Source organism: Delphinapterus leucas, chromosome 14 (genome assembly GCF_059928025.1).
Source record: "Delphinapterus leucas isolate spDelLeu-1000000601 "Yukka" chromosome 14, BTC_Dleu_Yukka2, whole genome shotgun sequence".
Lineage (NCBI taxonomy): Eukaryota > Metazoa > Chordata > Mammalia > Artiodactyla > Monodontidae > Delphinapterus > Delphinapterus leucas.
This window is the reverse complement of record NC_143142.1, coordinates 24,137,490-24,158,519: the sequence shown is the minus strand read 5'-3', so window position 1 is coordinate 24,158,519 and position 21,030 is coordinate 24,137,490. Positions and strand designations below refer to the sequence as shown.

Below are 21,030 nucleotides of genomic sequence, written 5' to 3'. Positions count from 1 at the left end.
GACAGGGTCATTCATCTAAACCCCTTTCTTTCTTTCTTTTTTTAATTAATTTTTTTTTTTGGTCATGCCACACGGCATGCGGGATCTTAGTTCCCCGACCAGGGATCGAACCTGTGTCCCCTGCAGTGGAAGCGTGCAGTCTTAACCACTGGACCGCTGAGGAAGTCCCTAAACCCCTTTCATTTTAAACCTCAAGACACAGCTGGAATCCCAGCCATGGATCAGCCCTCCCAGGAACACCTTTGTCTCAGGCCTCACTGATCTTCCCAATTCTTTCTTTTGTAATTACTACAAAACATTAATTATGTTTTAAAATATTGTTCTATTCCTTTTTTTCCTATAAATTGTCTCATGTGCGCTAGTCCTGATTCCTAACTGGATTAGAACCTCCTCCTTGAGCTGAAATTAGCAGGAACACTGAGGCCTGGTCTCATGCGAAGAGGAGGCATGGGGATTTTTCTACAAATGGAGAGGCCCAGGCCCTGTGCTGGTCCACTATGGTCTGTGTGAGTTGGGAACAGGGGGAATTGGGAATAGTTGTGGAAGTAAGTCCTTCAAACTTGTTTTTATGTTTTTCACCATAGACTGTTCTTATGTCACAGCCATGGCTTTGCATATAGAGATGCTTTAAACAAATGTTAGAACTTTGGTTTCCACATTCTCGTCACAAAAGATTTTGTAGTAAGAACTTAACAGGTTTGAAGAAAAAAATGGCAAGGAAGCTAATGGAATCCCTGATCCTCTACGGCGAATCCAGATCTCACCCACCTGTGGTTTATCCAGTGAGGGATATTGTAGTCGTCACCCAGGCGAGAGTCGCGAGGGCCGCTCCGATTGTGCAGCTGAAAGGGAACAAGGCAGGGCTCAGGTCAGCTGGAAAGCAGGTAGGGCCCGGAACTGCTCCAGCTTCTCTGATTCTAACTATTCTCAAGATCACCCTGCACTGGAACCTGGCCTTTAGTGAGCACTGCAAAATCAATCACCTTGAACAACGGGACAGCATGCAGTGGCTGCTCCCCCATGCACACCAAGTCCACACCGATTCCTAAAAAAGGAAAAACAGAAAGAGTTGGTGGGGGGGGGCAGTGTAGAGATACGTATCCCAATCTATTAGCCGTGTGATTTAAGTGGGTCAGGGTACAAGGCACAGCTGACTTATTCTCCTCACCAGCTCTGCCCACGCGGTTAAGAAGTAAATAGGTGCATTTTGTCTGTGTCCTCTTTACCAAGTCCCACCGCATCTGCCACTAATCAGTGCTTGACAGCTTTTGACGGCCTTGCAGATCGTGATTTGTCAAACAGACCGCCAGGCCTCCATGACTACAGTTTCAAGGCCCGAAAGGAAAGGGAACCTTGTCATCTCAGTAAAAAGCAAAATAATCCACATCATTCAACAGTTTCTTTACTGGCCACAGGGATTTACGTTCCCAACTCCATCTTGTTGTTAGAACACAAATCAAATAGGGGGAGGGGGTGCAAGTCGGAGACGCACGGCACATCACAGAGGGAGGACTGGATGATCCCATGGCGCTTCCCAGGATGGGCTGATGGACGCTGGATCCTGGAAACAATCCCCCAAAGGGGTTATCCAGCGTCAAGTATGTTTGGGAAACTCAGAGTGCCAGTTATGTCCTCTAGAGATAAACACGATACACTAACATATTCAAACTGGCAATTAGGAACTGTGCCAAACTGTGCATGACCCAGCATGTCCCAAGCCGACTGACCATGGAACTCTTTTTTGTCACCTGACATTACTCATGTCCCCAGATCCCGATGGGTAAGGGTAAATCAGGCTATAAACACAGCAGCGCCCCGGAAGCATTACCGTTATCTATCATCCGCTGTTTGGTCAGGATCATGAGTAGCCGGTCCACTTCGAACACACCCACCCCGGGCGTGATCACCACAGACATCTGCCCAGTTCGGTCAAAGTTGCGGTTGATGTAGTGCTTGTCAAACACTTGAAACAAAGTAAAAAGTCCTCCTGTGAAGATGCTACAGCTTATCAGAAACCAGCCAGTGGCAAGCGTCTCCATGCTCTCGGACCATTTCGTCCATGTTTCTGTTAGAGCGGTTGTCACCTCCCGGCCTGAATTCACTTCTGTCCTTCCCCTTCTACAGTAAGAACTGCTTGAATACAGGTCTATGTCCCTGTTGCCTTTGTTAATACCCCTCTTCAAGGCTGAATACTTGCCTTGTGCAGCCTTAAATATCCAAATTTCATGTCGCTAATTTAAACCATCCATAAATGGATCTGTATTGAAACTTAGAAGAATCAAATATTGATTTAAGACAATATTTGAGAGAGCTGACCAGAATCTTGTGATGACTTTTTAAATTTGGCAAGTTAATTCTTATTTCGTTTTTTTTTTTTTTGGCCGTGCCATGCCACGCAGTTTGCAGAATCTCAGTTCCCTGACCAGGATTGAACTTGTGCCCTCAGCAATGAAAGCAGAGAGTCCTAACCACTGGACAGCCAGGGAATTCCCTAATTCTTATTCCTGAGCTGTGCGATTTTTACTATGGAAATTTAGTGCCATTCAAATGTCACAAAAAGGCTTACTAATAAAAGACCCCATGCTCTAGGATCCCTAGCACCTGAGTACAGTCACAGGGGCAGGCGATACACACAGTGAAGTGACCACACACCATCTCTTCTGTCAGTTGCCAGTGATGGACAGACACCTAACCAGAGCTGGGAATGTGGAATTCTAACCAGAGAGCAGAGACAGGGTCACTGGGAGCTGAACTCGTGTCTAGGAATTCCTGCTGCTGCGGTTCCCAGAGCCACCCTCATTCCCACCTTCCTCAACAAGGTGTTCAAGCCTTTTCTGGCTGCCCCAAGAGCCCCTGTATCCTCAGAGTAAACTTCCTTTTTTGTTTGAATTCAGTAGGTTTCTGTTATCTGCAAACAAAGTATCTCAGCTAACACATAAATGCAGGGAGAAATGTTTGGAAGAAATCACATCACACTGTTAACAATGGTCCCTCTTGGAAGGGTCTGACAGTGGAGGGAAGGGGGAGATTTTCATTGTACTTGATATACTTCTCTATTATTTGAACTCTAGGAACAATGGGCTCCTTCTGTAATTTAAAAAAAAAAAAAAGTAAATTAAAAAAATTACCTGGAAGCAACTGAAGGATGGAGTGGAAAATAATAAGAACGCAGTTTTTAGGAAAACAAAGGGCCCAAGGAGGACTTTCTCCAGCTCTTTACTCTTGGATCACCATGAGAAGCAGATGAGAAGAGGAAGTTGATTCCCAACAGAAAACCCAAGAGCTACATGGTGGCCATTAAAACCATCCAAACAGAAGTTACTGCTTTCAGTTAATCTGGGGGGTAGTTAGGTGGGGGCATCACCAGCTAGGTCTGGGTCTCTGCACATTAGTAAAAAGAAGGTCACAGCCATGTGGTCAGCAAGACATCCGCTCACTGTGGCTGGCGCCCTTACTCACCATTGAATGACAGATTGATGGCCTCTAGGTAGTTTCCTTGCGCTGAGGTAGAATTGTCTCCTTGAGGAAAGCCCTCTGAAGCAAAAGACACAAGAGAAGGAACAACATCTCATGAAAGATGGACTCGTAAGAAGCAAGTGGGGGGATTTCTCTGGTGGCGCAGTGGTTAAGAATCTGCCTGCCAGTGCAGGGGACACAGGTTCGATCCCTGGACCAGGAAGATCCCACATGCCGCAGATCAACTAAGCCCATGCGCCACACTACTGAGCCTGCACTCTAGAGCCCACGAGTCACAACTATTGAGCCCATGCGCCACAACTTCTGAAGCTCACGCACCTAGAGCCCGTGCTCCACAACAAGAGAAGCCTCCGCCATGAGAAGCCCGCACACCACAACGAAGAGTAGCCCCTGCTCGCCTCAACTAGAGAAAGCCCGAGCACAGCAACAAAGACCCAACGCAGCCAAAAATAAAATAAATAAATTTATATATATAAAAAAAAGAAACAAGTGGAAGGTGCCTTGATCCACAGGCCCCTCCCCCTGCAGAAGGGATGTGACTGAACTTACTGCACATGCAATGACGAGCGGGACCCAACCTGACATAGAAACCCGGCCAGAAGCAGAAGCCATACTCAACACTGGAAGGGAAGCAAGCAGGAACCTCTTGGTCCCCCAGCCTCCATCTGACACCTCCTCCCCTGCCGCACCTTCCAGCACATAAATGCAGTACCTGCCTGTTCCAGTCGCACCAGCACTGGATACTGGATGAAGAGCTTTTTAATGGTCACGAGGAGGGAGGTCCACTCTTCTCTCCTCTCATTCTGCACCACCACCCTGAAAGGAGCACGATCACAAAATAGGTATCGAGCAGTGATGACACACAGGACATAGGGTCCCTTACTGGGTTCAAGGAAAGGAGAAGAGGGGACGCCTGGAGCTGGGGTCATTTATCATATAGCAATATGTAGTAAAGTCGAATGCCTTTAACAAAGGTTAACAAAGAAATGTAATCACATCAAGAGAGTGAAAATTAAAAATTGAAAACAAAAAATATAAAAACATTTCAAAGTTGCCTAGAGATTATATAAATGCCCAGTGCTGTGCAGGGAAATGAACACTCTTACAGACTGAATTACAATTAGGTAGCATATACGAAAAGCCTTAAATGAAAACATCCATATATATGTTTTTACACAGACAGCCAATAAACATATCTAGGTCAGGGAACTAGATCAGTGGAAAAGGATGGGTGGGAATCTGCTTACTGTATACCTCTGAACCTTTAAAATTTTGAACCATGTGAATGTATTCCAAAAAATAAGTAAAATTTAAATTTAAGAAGGTACATTTCCATTTAATGTTAGGAATTTATCCTAAAGAAACACACAGGATCCAGAATAGCCAACACAGTACTGAGGAAGAACAAAGTTGGAGGACGGACACTATCCAACTTCAAGACTTATATGAAGTTACAGTAATCAAGACAATGTGATATTGTGAATGAACAAATAGATCAATGGAACAGAATGGAGCCAGAAATAGACCCACACAAATATAGTCAACTGATCTTTGCCAAATGAGAAAGACAATACAATGGAGCAAAGATAGTCTTTTCAACTGGTGCTGGAACAACTGGCCATCCACATTAAAAAAAAAAAAAAAAAAGGAAGGAAGGAAGGAACAAGGAAGGCAGGAAGGAAGAAAGAAAAAAATCTACTTGCAGTCTACCAATCAACAGCATTGGGATCATCAAACTCTCAGGATCCATCCCAGAACTTACTGAATCAGAACCTACATTTTAACAAATTCCCAGTGATTCATTTGTACACAGCGGTTTTAGAAGCACTAGTACAGTGGACCACAAACACTAAAAAGGTGCTTTTTTAAAATAACTCTACTGAGCTGATATTTAACATACTCTCTACAAAAAAAAAAAATCTAGACACAGACCTTACAGCCCGCATAAAAATTAACTCAAAATGGATCACAGACCTAAACACAAAACATAAAACTATAAGACTCTGGAAGATAACACAGGAGAAAACCTAGATGACCCTGGGTATGGTGATGACTTTTTAGATTCAATACCAAAGGCACAGTCCATGAAAGAAAAATTGATAAGCTGGACTTCATTAAAATTAAGAAATTTCTGCTCTGCAAAAGACAGTGTCAAGAGAATGAGAAGACAAGCCGCAGACTGGGAGAAAAGACTTGCAAAAGACACATCTGAATAAATGACTATCATCCAAAATATACAATGGACCCTTAAAACTTTACAATAAGAAAACAATACAATTTAAAAGTGGGCAACAGGGCTTCCCTGGTGGCGCAGTGGTTGAGAGTCCGCCTGCCGATGCAGGGGACACGGGTTCGTGCCCCGGTCCGGGAAGATCCCACATGCCGCGGAGCGGCTGGGCCCGTGAGCCATGGCTGCTGAGCCTGCGCGTCCGGAGCCTGTGCTCCGCAACAGGAGAGGCCACAACAGTGAGAGGCCCGCGTACCGCAAAAAAAAAAAAAAAAAAGTGGGCAACAGACCTGAACAGACACCTCTCCAAAGAAGATAGACAGATGGCAAATAAGCAGATGAAATGATGCTCCACCTCATACGCCATCAGGGAAATACAAATTAAAACAACAATGAGACAACACTATATACCTATTAGAAAGGCCAAAATCCAGAACACTGACAACACCAAATGCTGACAAGGATGTGGAGCAACAGGAACTTTCATCCATTGCTGGTGGGAATGCAAACTGGTGCAGCCATTTTGGAAGACAGTTTGGTGGTTTCTTACAGAATTCTTATCATATAATCCAGCAATTGTGCTCCTTGTTATTTATGCAAATGAGGTGAAAACTTATGTCTACACAAAAACGTGCACATGGATGTTTACAGAAGCTTTATTTATAACTGCCAAAATTTGGAAGCAACCAAGACTCCTTCAAGGGGTGGATGGTACAGCCAGACAAAGGTCCATTATTGAACTCTAAAGAGAAATGAGCTATCGAGCCATGAAAAGACATGAAGGAAACTTAAATGCATACTACTAAGTGAAAGAAGCCAATAGGAAAAAATTACATATTATATGATTCCAACCATATGACACTCTGGAAAAGGCAAAATTATGGAGACTCTAAAAAGATCAATAGTTCCAGGGGTTGGGGGTGGAGGAAGGAATGAGTAAGTGGAGAACAGAGGATTTTTAGGGCAGTGGAAATACTCTGTAAGATACTATAACGATGGAGACCTGTCATTATTCATTTGTCCAAACACAGTGAATATACACCACCAAGAAGCCCATTTTTTCATCTTGTTTGTTTTGGGTCTTACCCCTGGTCTGACTTGGCAATCCAAAGGGAAGTACTTTTAACACGATGATATGTGTTTCTCCAGACCCTTTTCAGTTTAGCCTGTTTTAAAATTGGACGTTCCTCTTTTTAAATTTGTTTTTGTTTTTAATAAAATCAAATATACTTTGGTAGAGAAAATAGCACTGTGAGCCTCCATGTACCTACCACTCATATCCAACAATTATCAAAGAGGATTACATCATTTTTAATGGGATGGCTGTATAATATTTTGTCAGTCTGAAATTCTACCATAATTTAATTCTTTATTGTTTGATATTTAATTTTTTTCTAATTTTTAAAATTATATGTCACTGTGAGAGACAGATACACAGTTATGCATCCCTGAGTGTTTCCTGCTTTTTTTTTTATTCAGACTTTTTTTAGAGCAGTTTTAATTTCACAGCAAAATTGAGAGGAAGGTACAGAGATTTCCCATATACTCCCTCCCTTAACACATGTTTCATGCCCCCCTCACCCAATTATCAACATTCCTCACCAGAGTGGTACATTTGTTGAAATTAATAAACCTACAGTGACACACCATAATCACTGAAAGTCCATGGTTGCCCTCATTCTTTAGGAACAAAATGTTTTAATATCTATAGTTTGCTCTTAAGTAAAATGTAGCCAAAAAACAAATGAAGCGGGGCTTCCCTGGTGGCGCAGTGGTTAAGAATCCGCCTGCCAATGCAGGGGACACGGGCTCGAGCCCTGGTCCAGGAAGATCCCACATGCCACAGAGCATCTAAGCCTGTGTGCCACGACTACTGAGCCTGCGCTCTAGAGCCTGCGAGCCACAACTACTGAGCCTGCGTGCTGCAACTACTGAAGCCAGCGCTCCTAGAGCCTGTGCTCCACAACAAGAGAAGCCACCGCAATGAGAAGCCCGCGCACTGCAACGAAGAGTAGCCTCCGCTCTCTGCAACTAGAGAGAGCCCGCGCACAGCAACGAAGACCCAATGTAGCCAAAAATAAATAAATAATTTTTTTTAAAAAATGAAACAAATATGGCATGATAATAACTGTTTAATCCAGGAATTGGGTATATGGGTTCATTATATTAATTCATTATTCTTTTCTGTGAGTTTGAAACTTTTCACAATAAAAAGTTTGGAAAGTCTAATTGCAATGTGGTATCCTGCATTGGATCCTGGAACAAAAAAGGTACATAAGCGGAAAAACTGATGAATCTGAGAAAAGTCTGATATTTAGTTCATAGCAATGTATCAGTCCTCATCTCGTAGTTTTGATAGATGTACCTTGGTTAGGAAATATTCACAGAGGAAACTGGGTGAAGGGTATATGGGAACTCTCTGTACTATCTTTGCTACTTCTCTGTAAACCTAAAATTATTCCAAAGTAAAAAGGTTAATTTTTTTTTTCTAAGTTAGGGAAGAAACAACCAAGGGAAAACAAAAGGCAAAAGCAACCCAAAAATACTTATAGAAGTCTTCATAGAATCGCCCCTTGTGATCCTGCCTAATTGAGGCTCGGTTTATTTCAGGAAATTCATCTGAAATAGAGAAAACATATACAGGTCAGATTAAAAAGAGAAATTCAGTTTCTCCGCTTCCCCCTTCTGGGTTGAAGAGTTGCATCACATACACACACACACACACACACACACACACACACACACAGATAATTATGTATCTGTTAAGTTGGTTTTAAGATGAATCACACAGCCCACAGACTCCTTGAATCTGCTAATGGACTGTGTCATTTTCCACTCTACCCTACCCTCTAACAGAAAAGATGGGACAGATGGAGCAGTGCCAAAGGAAAGAAAATGATAAGGAATGAATTGGGATGGGCGTGTGGAAAGCTTAACAAAAAAGTAACTGTAGGAGACTTACGCACCAAGAGATTTTGCATCATAGAAAGTCCTAGAAAATAGGACCACTGTCACTTCATGACTACAGTTCTTCTCCTAGGGGTGAGTAGAGAAAAAGAAGACTCAAGTTTATTCCATTTACTTCAATTCTGGGAGGCTTGGGGGCTCAGGCATTGGGTAGCATCATGTAATTGTAGGCTGCGTAATGCAGTAGACACAGCTCTGCCAGAGTCAGAAGGCTGGGACTGACTCCTGCCTCTGAAACTACCACTACATGACCTTGGGCAAGTTATCTAAAGTCCTAGGAATGTGGAAGGTGTTTTGAAAACTGCAAATCACGGGACTTCCCTGGCGGTCCAGTGGTTAAGACTCCATGCTTCCACTGCTGGGGGCGTGGGTTCCATCCCTGGTCAGGGAACTAAGATCCTGAAGGTCGCACAGCACGGCCATTAAAACAAACAAACAAACAAAACCCTGCAAATCACCAATAAGTTGGGGGGTGCTGTCTCCCAGCTCTTGATTTGGCATAAAATAGATCAGCCCATTGTCAGAGGATCATGGTATTTGTACCTGCTTCATGGTGTTTTTTAATTTCTTCAGGACTGTGGTTTAGGGAAGAATGGAACCCATGGTGGTGGATGTAAGCACCAGACACTCCCACCTACTGCCAGGGCCATAGGATGAGGACTGGGTGCTGCTCAAGATGCACGGGTTGAAACCGAGATAATTACCTTTGGACTGCGATGGGGACGAGTGAGAATACACATTTCCATGCAGTCTGGAGTTCAACATTCTACAAGTAGGGTGTCTACAGACGGCATGAAATTTGGCTTGCACCAGTGAGCCAGAAAGCTCAGTTTCAGTTCCTCCTGGGTCTTTGAAGACAACAGCCCATACTGACCAACCCCATCTCGAACTGAACTTACTAACCACACAATTCAGCATTCACCGTATAAGACAACATAATGAACATAACATGTCACCTTATATTCTTCCACTGATATCTCTCAAGTAGACAGAAATTCCTAAATACAAGCCACAGTACCAAGAGCAGACCTTCACTAGCCACCAACTAATTTATTGGACGCCTAGTGCTCCAAACACAGCTCCAAACTCATCTGATTTTGGTGTAAGTTTTACACAGGAAAAGTGCCTGACAGTGGGCTGGTGTGGGCATGAGAGCCTCTCAGCTCATGTGCGATGGAGGAGGTAACATACAACAGTGGTGACGTGACTCAGGATTACAGAAACAAACAGGACGGCCCAGGAGTTACGACCTCAGGTGAGCACTGGATGAATGGATGGAACTGGATTAGAATCCTCGCTCTGCTTTTTCGGGCTATCAATCACAGGCAAGTTACCTAACCTCTTTCAGCTGTACTTTCCCTACCTGTGTAAGAGTGACAAGAGGATGAAGTGAGATAAGGAGGGTAAAACACTTCCCACAATACCTGGTATGTGCTCTTATATTTAGGTCTCTGATTCACTTTGAGTTAATTTTTGTATCTCATGTGAGGTAAGACTCAAAATTCATTCTTTGGCATATGGATATTCAATTGTCTTGAATCCATTTGTGGAAGAAGCTATTATTTCCCTCATTGAGTGGACTGCACATTCTCATCTAAAATCAACTGACCATAGATGTATGGGTTGATTTCTGTACTCTCAATTCTATTCCATTGATTTACATAGCTACCTTTATGCCAGTACCACACTGTTTTGACTACTTTGGCATTGTAATAAGCTTTGAAATTAGAAAGTGAGAGTCCTCCAACTTTCTTCTTCTTTTTCAAGATTGTTTTGGCTCTTCAGGATCCCTTGCAATTCCACATAAATTTTAGAATATTTTAACAATATTAAGTCTTCTAATCTATGAACACGAGTTGTTTTTCCATTTATTTAGGTCTTCATTCATTTCTTTCAGCAATGTTTTATAGATTTTAGTGCATAAACCTTGCCCTTCCTTGGGTAAATTATTCCAAAGTATTTTATTCTCTCTGATGTTCTTGTAAATGGAATTGTTTTTTAATTTAATTCCCTTTAAAAATTTTTATTCCTTGTTTTAATTTCCTGATCAGATTGTTCACTGCTGATGAAACACAAATGATCTTATGTGTTGATTTTGTATCCTGCAACTCTGCTGAATTTATTAGCTCTAATAGTTTTTGTTTTTTTATGGATATTTGGGGGTTTTCTACATACAGGATGTCATCTGTGAAGAAAGATAGTTCTGCTTTTGCTCTTCCAATCAATATGGATGCTATTTCTTTTCTCTTTTCTTTCTTCCTTTCCTCCTTTCCTTCTTTCCTTTTCCCTCCTTCCTCCCTCCCTCCCTCCCTTCCTTCCTTTGTTTCTTTCTTTTTTCTTTCCTACTTGCTTTGGCTAGAATTTTCAGTAAAAGAATGAATACCAGTGGTGAAAGCAAACATCCTTATCTTGTTCCTGATATTCTTAAGGTGGAACATTTTCAGTCTTTCACCATTGAGTATGATGTTAGCTGTGTGTTCTTCATAAATATACTTGACCATGTTGAGGTGATGAAGGTAACTTAAATCTAGAGTCTTATCAATTTAGACTTTAGCTAAGGTACCTCAATTAAATTCAGCTTAATAGAAAGAGTAAGTTTTTAAAATCTGAATTGAATAATGTTTACGCAATGAGATTTAGTGCATGAGAAGAAACGTACCTTCCATTTGGTAAAGAGATCAGCAAGGAAACCATTCACAGCTTTCTCAAAATACAGATCCCCTGAAAAGAAACAATAGAAAGAAGGTGGGAATTATCTTTATTTCTTGCTTACATTTTCTTCTCTCAGTAAATTAACAGGAATAGGACTAGTCAAAGAGAAGGTAGGTACTGCTACATCCTAAAAGCATTTTCAACCTAGACTTTCTATGGAGCCAAATTTAATATTTACCTCACTCAGTAAGAGGTCATAGCTTCAAGGTAAAATACAAGATTGAAAAGCTTTGATGATTGAAAAAGACAGTGTATCTTCAAAATGAGAGAACCGTCTAACTTTTAAATATAATTATTCTCACAGTGATGCTTCCAGTTTGTTTGAAGGTGATCTGGTAGCCCCTGGGCCTTCACTAAATTACCATTTGCAGTTTCTGCTGTTCTTGAGCATCCATGATGCCCTACATCAAAAATTAATTTGTAATTTTGCTAAACACAAATTAGAACTGCATGCACCATGAGGCTGGTGTGTCGGGCACAGTGTCCACACCTCATAGCAGCTTTATTGTACTCCACTTATTGTGTAGTAATTCTAATAAAATGAGACAAACTTGGTGATGTCTGTGAGTGATAGGACATAAGATGAAAGATATCAAAGAAGGTGCTGGTTCCTGGCCATACAGTCACTCCCTCTATGACTTTTGATCTATGCTTATAGAATAACTGAAGATCTGAGAATTCAGAATTTTCATTAATGTTTTACTACATTTCATGCAATTCACTGGATATATAAAATATTTATCTATTTTAGCATTTGAGGATTTGTTAAGATCTCAGGATATATCTTCAGAGAATGCTAAGAGATTACTGTAAATGATACCAACTTGGGGGAAACCAGGAACTTCTCCCCATTAGCAGTTATGACCCGCACTTAGGAACAGTACCATAAATATCAAAATCCCACATTTCACAGCTCATCTGAATAAATATGTAAACCATAGCTGACGTAGAACGGAATACCACCTGAAAGAAACAAAGACATAATTGCATTAAAAAGCAATGATGGATAGAATTTCAGTTCTGCAAAATGAAAAAGTTCTGCAGATCTGTTTCACAATGATGTAAATATACTTAAAACTGCTGAACTGTATATTTAAAAATGGTTAAGATGCTAAATTTTAGGACTTCCCTGGCAGTCCAGTGGTTAGGACAAGGTGCTTTCACTGCTGGGGCCCGGGTTCAATCCCTGGTCAGAAAACTAAGATGCTGTAAGCTGCGTAGCGCAGCCCAGGAAAAAAAAAAAAAAAGCTAAATTGTATATGTTTTTTACAAAAAAAAAAAAAAGCAATGCTGGAAGATTTCTGTTAATTGTGAGACATGGAACTTCTAAAAGCAAGCTCCATCCCTGGCATCACAGGCCATGAGGGGAAGATTCTGTCCCTACCCTCTAGGAGCTCATGGCAGAGGATAAAGACATGCAAAACATTGCAACTATATACAAACATTCCTTGAAGCTTCCCACAAGAAACGTTGGAGAAGGGGCAGTGAATCTACTGGGAAAGTCGATGAGACCTCATTACAGAAGGAGAACTTGGGCTAAGATGCACCAGTTGATGAGTTGTTGATCTAATAACTAATCCACATCGTACCCCTCTCCACACCCAGAATGCCTCCAGGAAAAGCCCTAGTGGTTTCCCTGGCCTGTGTGCTTTACCACAAAGCCCTTTCTTTACCCAGCCCTTCCCTCCTCCAGCAGACTTTAAAGAGCTTTGGTGGGAAAGCAAAATGTATAAAATGTGTAAGTTGCAGGCATCAATACTCCCTTTCCTTTTACATTTGCTCCTTCGAATCTTTTGTGTGCCAGGTAATTGAACTGATTATAAAGATTATCTCAAGTAAAAGAGCCTTGGGACATTAAGTGCCAGGAGGTATGCCAGACAACTTTGGGATATAAAGGTAAAAGGCACAGTCCTTGCCCTCAAAGCGCTTGCAGTCTGGTGGCAAGGCAGGTAAGAAACACATTCACCGGAGTGTGACAAGTGCTGATATAGATATATGTCCCAGGTGCCACGGGGGCACTTCCAGCCTGGTGCATCCAGGGAGGCTTTCCAGGAGCAGGGAAGCCTGAGACTAGTGCTGAGGGATGGATGAGAGGCTTGGGAAAGGGGGAAGGCGAGGAGCAAGCACCGCAGGCAGGAGAGAGCAGCACGCAAAAAGACCCAGAGGCAAGAGAGCACGCTGCCATGTTGGAGGGATGGTGAGCGGTTCCCGTGGCTGGATGGGGTGGGGGGCTACATGGGAGAAGTGACAGATTAGCTCCAGACTCAACTGCCTCCCCTGATTTTTCCACTCGGCTGTCCAGACATCTCACAAACTGAAGTTCCCCTGAACGACTCCTCCCTGGCCTTCTCCATATGATAAATGGCACCGCCATCTCTCCACCAGCTGCTCAATTATTCCTTTCTTCACTCTTCACACCCAACACATTAGCAAGTTCTGTGGACTCGACCCCAGAATGTTTCACCAATCTGCCCATCTCTCCCCTGCTCCAGTGCCCAGCCTAGCCCACGCCACCACCTTCTAACTTCCTAACTCATCTCTCTGCTTCCACTCTTGCCCCGACAATCAACTCTCTGCTCCAGAGCCAGAGGGGCTGCAGCGGGTACTGTGGACGCATACCCAACATCCTTCCTTTCTAAGTCAGAGGAAGCTGATTCTATTCTGGGAGGCAAGGGACCCGCCAAGAGACCAGACCTCCAGGCATGCTGAGCAGTTCCACATGACTCAACCCTGGTCAGTAAGGTATAAATGGAAGTGTGTCCTGAAAGGAAGCTGACTCGGCTGGAGCAAGCCCCGTTGTTGTCTTTCTTCCCTTCTTCCCTCCTCTGCCTGGCATATGGATGTGGTCACAGCAGCTCCAGCCAGACCACGGAAGCCCAATCCTGAGACAGGCAGAAAAGGAAGGCAGAAGGGGCCTTAGACCACCAGTAACTGTGACGCTGTCACACCAGCCATAATTTGCCTACCCATGGACTTCTTTTATATGAGAGAATAAAGCTGACCTTTAAGTATCAATTTGCCACTGTAACTCTGGGAGTTTATTGTTTTTATATACAGTATTATTTTTTTAAATAAATTTATTTATTTTTGGCTGCATTGGGTCTTCGTTGCTGCATGCGGGCTTCCTCTAGTTGTGGCGAGTGAGGGCTACTCTTTGTTGCGGTGCTCGGGCTTCTCATTGCGGTGGCTTTTCTTGTTGCAGAGCGCGGGCTTAGTAGTTGTGGCTTGCGGGCTCCAGAGTGCAGGCTCAGTACTTGTGGCACACGGGCTTAGGTGCTTCGCAGCATGTGGGATCTTCCCAGACCAGGGCTCAAACCCGTGTCCCCTGCATTGGCAGGAGGATTCTTTAACCACTGCGCCACCAGGGAAGCCCACTTTGGGAGTTTTGCTCAACAAAATCCAACTGAATTAATAAGTGATCTCTTAAAAGCATAATTCAGGTATCACTCCCCCACTTAAAATCCTTCAATGGGGAATTCCCTGGCGGTCCAGTGGCTAGGACTTGGCGCTCTCACTGCCATGGCCCCGGGGTTCAATCCCTGGTCAGGGGACTAAGATCCCGCAAGCCACTCAGTGGGTAAGCATGTGCCAAATTATCATGGTCTTTATAAGCCATACTTAAGAGTCAATTCCCAGAAAACTGGGGGAAAGATCACTGTAAAATACCAATGTATGCCCGGTAGAGTGGCAAAAACTTTCAAAATCTAAGACCTGGTGTTGGAAAAAGTGAAAAACAAGATTTTATATGTGGCTACGAGGAGTTTAAAATGGTCCAAAGAGTTTGAAAAATAATTTGGCATTACCTTACAGAGTAGAACCTATGACCCAACAAATACACTCCTAATCAATGATGAAAAATATAGTGAGTACAAATGAGATAGCTAAAGTGCGGGGGGGGGGGAAAAGAACACATTTTAATCCACTTTAATAAAACTTAAACGTGAGCAAAACAAATAATATACTGTGTAGGGTAAAATACATATGTATTATCACTATGTAAACAAGGGAATTACAAAAATAAAATTCAGATAGTGGTTACCTCTAAAAATGGCCCCAAGTTCTCAACTATTTTGCTTGCCCAGGGGACATCTGGTAATGTCTGGCGACATTTCTGGTGGTTATGACTTGCAGGGGGTGGGGATGGGTGCTACTAGCACTTAGTGAGTAGAAGCCAGGGATGCTGAACACCCCACAACGCACAGGACAGTTCCCCACAATGTTACTGCCCTTGGGGCCCAGGTGACCCTTTGTTCTGGAGGGCTGTCCTTTACACTGTAGTGCGTTCAGCAGCATCCTCCACATAACCCCAGTTGTGACGACCAAAGATGTCTCCGGACTTTGTCAAAAGACCCCTGGGGAGGCAGGATCACCCCTGGGTTGAGAACCACTGCTCTCAAGGGAGGCTGGGGGATAGGAACACGGAAGAGCAGACAGGTGCTTTCACCAGCGTGGGTAACGTTCACAGCTGTCCAGTTTGGATTTTTCCAACTGGAACAGAGTCACAGGAGGAGATTCCTTGGCAAAGGTCTTTCTTCCTGTTTACCAACACAATCTTTTACTGAATTTAACTTTCGCTATGTATTAGTGAGCACAGAAACCTGCGAGCTAGATGTTCCATCTCTACATCTGATATTAAACAGAAGAAAATGAAGATCAACCCCAAACTGGAGAGATCCAACTGTAAAACACTAGAATTTCAGGAGTCCCCAAGTATATTACAATATTATCCGGCTGAGCAGGTAGTAGCTGGTCACCAGCTTGATCATGAGATCAAGTTTTTGCCGGTTTCTGTTTTGTTTTTTGATTTCACAAATTATAGACATAATATACCATGGGGAAACAAACCGAAAAAAGCACTTTATCACCCTTACCCTGGTATCTTCGCTTATATAACCACACATGACCTTCTCATTCTTGACCCACAGCTCCCCAGCCTGCGCCCTGAAAGGAGAGGCACACACGTTATTACGAGTCCTAAATAAACCGAGAAGAAACAGGGGTGCCTTTGGGGTGTCCCTCTCTACTCTATCATTTACACCCAAATGACCTGGCCAGTTACAGATTTCCAGAGGGCCATGAACAGATTACACAACATAAAGAATTCTCAGAGTACGCTGAATCTGTACAACAGGAGCTCTTAATTTGGGGGTCTGCAGACAACATGTGGGTCTAAGGAAGGGCTTCGGGGAACCCACGAACCTTCTGAAATGATGCAAACTTTCCTGAGCACAGAATTGTACCTTCTAGCAAACCTCAAAAGGGCACACGTCACAAAAACAGTTAAGAGGCACTGATGAACGAATTTGCTAACCCCAGCTTTGAGTCAATGAGTTTCAACAGAAACAAGATCCACTGCAGTATCAAATTAGAAGATAAGAAAGAAGTCAGGGGGCACAAAGGGACAGGGTCCCTATTCAATGAAGGCCATTTTGCTGAAAAATTTTTATGTCAATATTCAGTAATGTAATATTATGTCTTTTCCCCCTGCTTCTTTATTCTGTTTTTCATATTGTCTACAATGAGCAAGGACTGTATGTAAAAATACTTAGCATAGGCCTGATACATAGCATGTGCTGAACAAGTGGTACTTGACAGTATTAATTCTATAATCAGGGCAGGTGTGTTGAGACTTGCCACCATAGAATCAGAGCTCAAGTCAGAGAAGATCCCAGAAGATCCTCTGCAGTGGGGCAGATCTAGCAGGAAAACACCCAAACTGGATGTTCCAATGGGCTTTAAGTATGACTCTCAAACAGATCTGTCTGCCCCAGGACAGCTGGGAAGTCAGGGCCAGAAATTATTCAGTGTTGCTCCCTCTGGAGTGTGAGTTAGAAAAAAACAACAAAAAAAATTTTTTTTAAGTTAAAAAAAGTAGGCAGCTAGTCAGTAATCCCCAAAATTATATCTGGGAAAATGGTATCTCTTCACAATAAGATCAAATAGGCTAGGTTTCTAAGTTCAATTTTTAAAAGATATTTATTTTTTTACTGAAGTATAGTTGCTGTACAATACTATATGTTACAGGTATATAGTATACTGATTCACAATTTTTAAAGGTTATACTCCATTTATAGTTATTATAAAATATTGGCTATATTTCCCCCGTTGTATGATATATCCTTGTAGCTTATTTTATACCTAATAGTTTGTACCTCCCACTCCCCCCCAGCCTATAATGCCCTTCCCCACTTCCCTCTCCTCACTGGTAACCACTAGTTTGTTCTCTATACCTGTGAGTCTGCTTCCTTTTTGTTATATTCACTAGTTTGTTGTATTTTTTAGATTCCACATATAAGTGATATCACACAGTATTTGTCTTTCTCTGTCTGACTTATTTCATCTAAGTTCAATATTTTAAAAAAGCAGAGTGCTGTTAGGAGATAGATTTTAGTGCAATATTTTTCTTTAAAATTTTTCTTCAATTTTTTAAAATACTGATTTTGAAGTTTTTTTGTTTTTTTTTTAAAGAATACATTGTGAATTTACTGAGAGAAAAACAAAATGTTTACCTTTAAGGAAAAATAACATTTCAAAGGTAGGGTCTCAAGGTAATAAAACTATGTCCTTAACTGTTGACTAAATTACCAGATTAAAAGGCTAAATTACAGAGAAATTCTCTAATAATTTATTATGATTTGATTTTATTTTCTCATATGAGGCCCAGAACACTTTTTTTTTTGGAAAAGAAAGTGACTTCTGATTCAATATAGAAAGACTATAAATTTTTTGGAAAAATGACAGAAGATTTTGTGGTTTACATTTAACCATGAATGAGCAAAATATTAGGACAGATCTTGAAAAGTCTAAAACTGACATTATGTCAGGGTGTATGAAGGCACTTACATGGAGAAACAAGGAATTTAATTATGAAAGGGATTCTGAGAGGGTTTCTAAACCAGGACTCATCAAACTGTAGCCTGCAGGCCAAATCCAGCCTATCTCCTGTTTTCGTATGGCCCACAGCTAAGAGTAGATTTTACATTTTTAAATGTTAAAAAAAAAAAAAAAATCGCAACAGAGACCTGAGACTCACGTGGCCCAAAGTCTAAAATATTTACTATCTGGTCCTTTACAGAAAAAGATCCTAAACCTACCACTTCATTTTGCAGAGGAACAGATGCAGAGGCTCCCTGAGCTGCACAGCATCACCCTGCTAACCACTGGTGCTGCAGGAATGGAATACAGGTTTCCTGACTCCTGGCCCACCACCTGGGAGAGACCAGCTTGTATTTGATGGCATAAATAGGTTGCATTTCTTGTTCTGCTTGAGACTTTATCACTTCTTGAACTGTGCTTTAGTTGCTAAAATTTTTTCAAAGAATTTTTGACCTTATAACAACTTCTAAAACATCCCTTTTTGGAAAGAAAAAAATGAATCTTTTATCCTTTCTTTCTTTCAGGATCAGTAGTTCAGACTAACCAAATAGCCCTCATTGCTGGTGAAAGGTCTTTACAAAAGGATTCTGGACAATAAAGGTAGGAGGAATGGCTGAATTAGAAAATCACCATCTTGCAATAATCATCAACAGGTGAAACCATTCTGTGAAAATCTGATGAGGAATTTCATAACAGGGGACCAGGTTGCATCACCAGAATCCAGTGGTCAATCTCACATTAAAAGTGAGTCAACCAGGTGTAAATATGCTTGAGTATATACAGTAAATTTCAAGAAAGACACAGTTTCCTCTAGGGAAAAGGACATATTTCTAACACACTTTTTTGGTGCTGTTAAGCCTTCACTATGTGGATATTTTGATTTTTGAATTTAGAGGCTGTTTCAAAAAGTCCCCTTTTCTCTCTTCTTCACAAACTGAAATACACAAATCATTTTAATAAATCAAGAGCAGTGTGATATCTCTAAAAAGGCAGCAACTCAGGAACTATTGTGCTAGTCATTTTATGTCTCCAAACCTGTTTCTTAAACTGTAAAACAAGAAAGTTTGATGAAATATGTTCATCTAAGGCTTTTTCCAGTTCTAAAATTGTGAGTCTATCCCTCCTTTGTTCAGAATACCAGGCGGCTTCAACAACATCCACCCATCTTAAAACTACTATAGTGCATTTCGGGGTCTTTTGGATTGTTTTAGCTACCACAATCTAACGTTTTAAGCTATTGTGTATTTTATTATAAGGATGTCCACATGCCTCAAAGGTTGTATGTAGCAGTTACTGCACTACATGCTATTCCCAGTTACAAGCTAATAAATCAAGAGTGACATAGTATCTACCTGATGCCAGCAAATTCCACCTTCTGAGTGATATAGGCACATGTGCTGACCTAAGGGAAAAGAGAGAGAGAGAGATTCAACAATACATCAAGGCCAGGAAAGGTCACAAAGAACATCTCCTGGCTTTCGAATCTCTTCTATTAACCCAAAGTTCAATTAACATGGGAGTAATAGATTTATCCCATAGGAAAACGTGTTGGGGCAGGTATAACAGTAGGTTCTTACGGGTTTGGCAAGTATAGACAATAGTAAAGACCAAGTGGATAATAAGTGGCTAGCTTCAGTAATATACTTATGTTCACACACACTTGCATACATATGTACATTTACATATGGAACATTTATTTCTCATTTTAGAAAATGGAACCTTCTCCCACCAAATAAAACATGAGCAAAGATATCTCTTTCTGAAAATATACACTGTATGGACATTCTACCTATGATTTGTTGTTTCATAATAGCCAAAAAGTCCGAAAGGAGAATTTTCAGCAGCAGCTCACAATTCTGATGAACTGATCATGTTCAGCGGAAAATGTCCATTAAAAATAAATAAACAAGGGCTTCCCTGGTGGCGCAGTGGTTGAGAGTCCGCCTGCCGATGCAGGGGACACGGGTTCGTGCCCCGGTCCGGGAAGATCCCACATGCGCGGAGCGGCTAGGCCCGTGAGCCATGGCCGCTGAGCCTGCGCATCCGAAGCCTGTGCTCCGCAACGGGAAAGGCCACAACAGTGAGAGGCCCGCGTACCGCAAATAAATAAATAAATAAATAAACAAGGAAAATGGAAGGAGGGTAAAGCAAAAAAGCAGCCTAACCTGGAAGGAACAAGATCTGGGTTCCAGGGACTTCCCTGGTGGCGCAGTGGTTAAGAATCCACCTGCCAATGCAGGGGACACGGGTTCGAGCCCTGGTACGGGAAAAGCCTGTGCACCACAACTACTGAGCCTGCGCTCTAGAGCCCGCAAGCCACAACTACTGAGCCTGTGTGCCACAACTAATGAAGCCCACACGCTTCGAGCCCATGCTCCACAACAAAAGAAGCCACCGCAATGAGAAGCCCGTGCACCGCAATGAAGAGTAGCCCCCGCTTGCCGCAACTAGAGAAAGCCCGCGCGCAGCAACAAAGACCCAATGCAGCCAAAGATAAATAAACAAAATTAATTAATTAATTTTTTAAAATGTTAAAAAAAATAAAAAAAGATCTGGGTTCCAGCCCAGAGTCAATTGCTTACTAGCTTTCTCATCTTAACTCCTCAATCTCCGTTTTCACATCTATAAATTCATGATAATAAATGCCTGTCCACAAGAGGAGATGTGAGGAGCAAAAGAGATCAAGTGAAAACCTAAAAACTAAAGTTCAAATGTAAAATAATATTACACTCTCCCCATTCAAACCAAAAATGCAGAGTTAAACTCTCTGA

At 42.0% G+C, this 21,030-nt stretch overlaps 1 protein-coding gene across 10 annotated transcripts in view; it reads right to left on the bottom strand.

Moving 5' to 3' along the window:
* Positions 1–21,030, bottom strand: part of DEPDC5 (DEP domain containing 5, GATOR1 subcomplex subunit) — a 92,121-nt gene that overhangs the window by 63,716 nt on the left and 7,375 nt on the right. For all 10 annotated transcript variants that reach the window (XR_016387556.1, XM_089894773.1, XM_022550996.3 and 7 more), the window contains 11 exons: positions 19,612–19,661; positions 16,255–16,324; positions 12,268–12,346; positions 11,331–11,392; positions 8,671–8,740; positions 8,251–8,323; positions 4,190–4,293; positions 3,460–3,534; positions 1,829–1,963; positions 984–1,045; positions 769–842 (listed from right to left, as the gene is read on the bottom strand). Coding sequence is in view for 9 of the 10 variants with exons in the window: in XM_089894773.1 (XP_089750899.1) it covers positions 769–842; positions 984–1,045; positions 1,829–1,963; positions 3,460–3,534; positions 4,190–4,293; positions 8,251–8,323; positions 8,671–8,740; positions 11,331–11,392; positions 12,268–12,346; positions 16,255–16,324; positions 19,612–19,661 (854 nt within the window). In the remaining variant the exon portion in view is untranslated. The remainder of the gene's footprint in view (positions 1–768; positions 843–983; positions 1,046–1,828; positions 1,964–3,459; positions 3,535–4,189; positions 4,294–8,250; positions 8,324–8,670; positions 8,741–11,330; positions 11,393–12,267; positions 12,347–16,254; positions 16,325–19,611; positions 19,662–21,030) is intronic.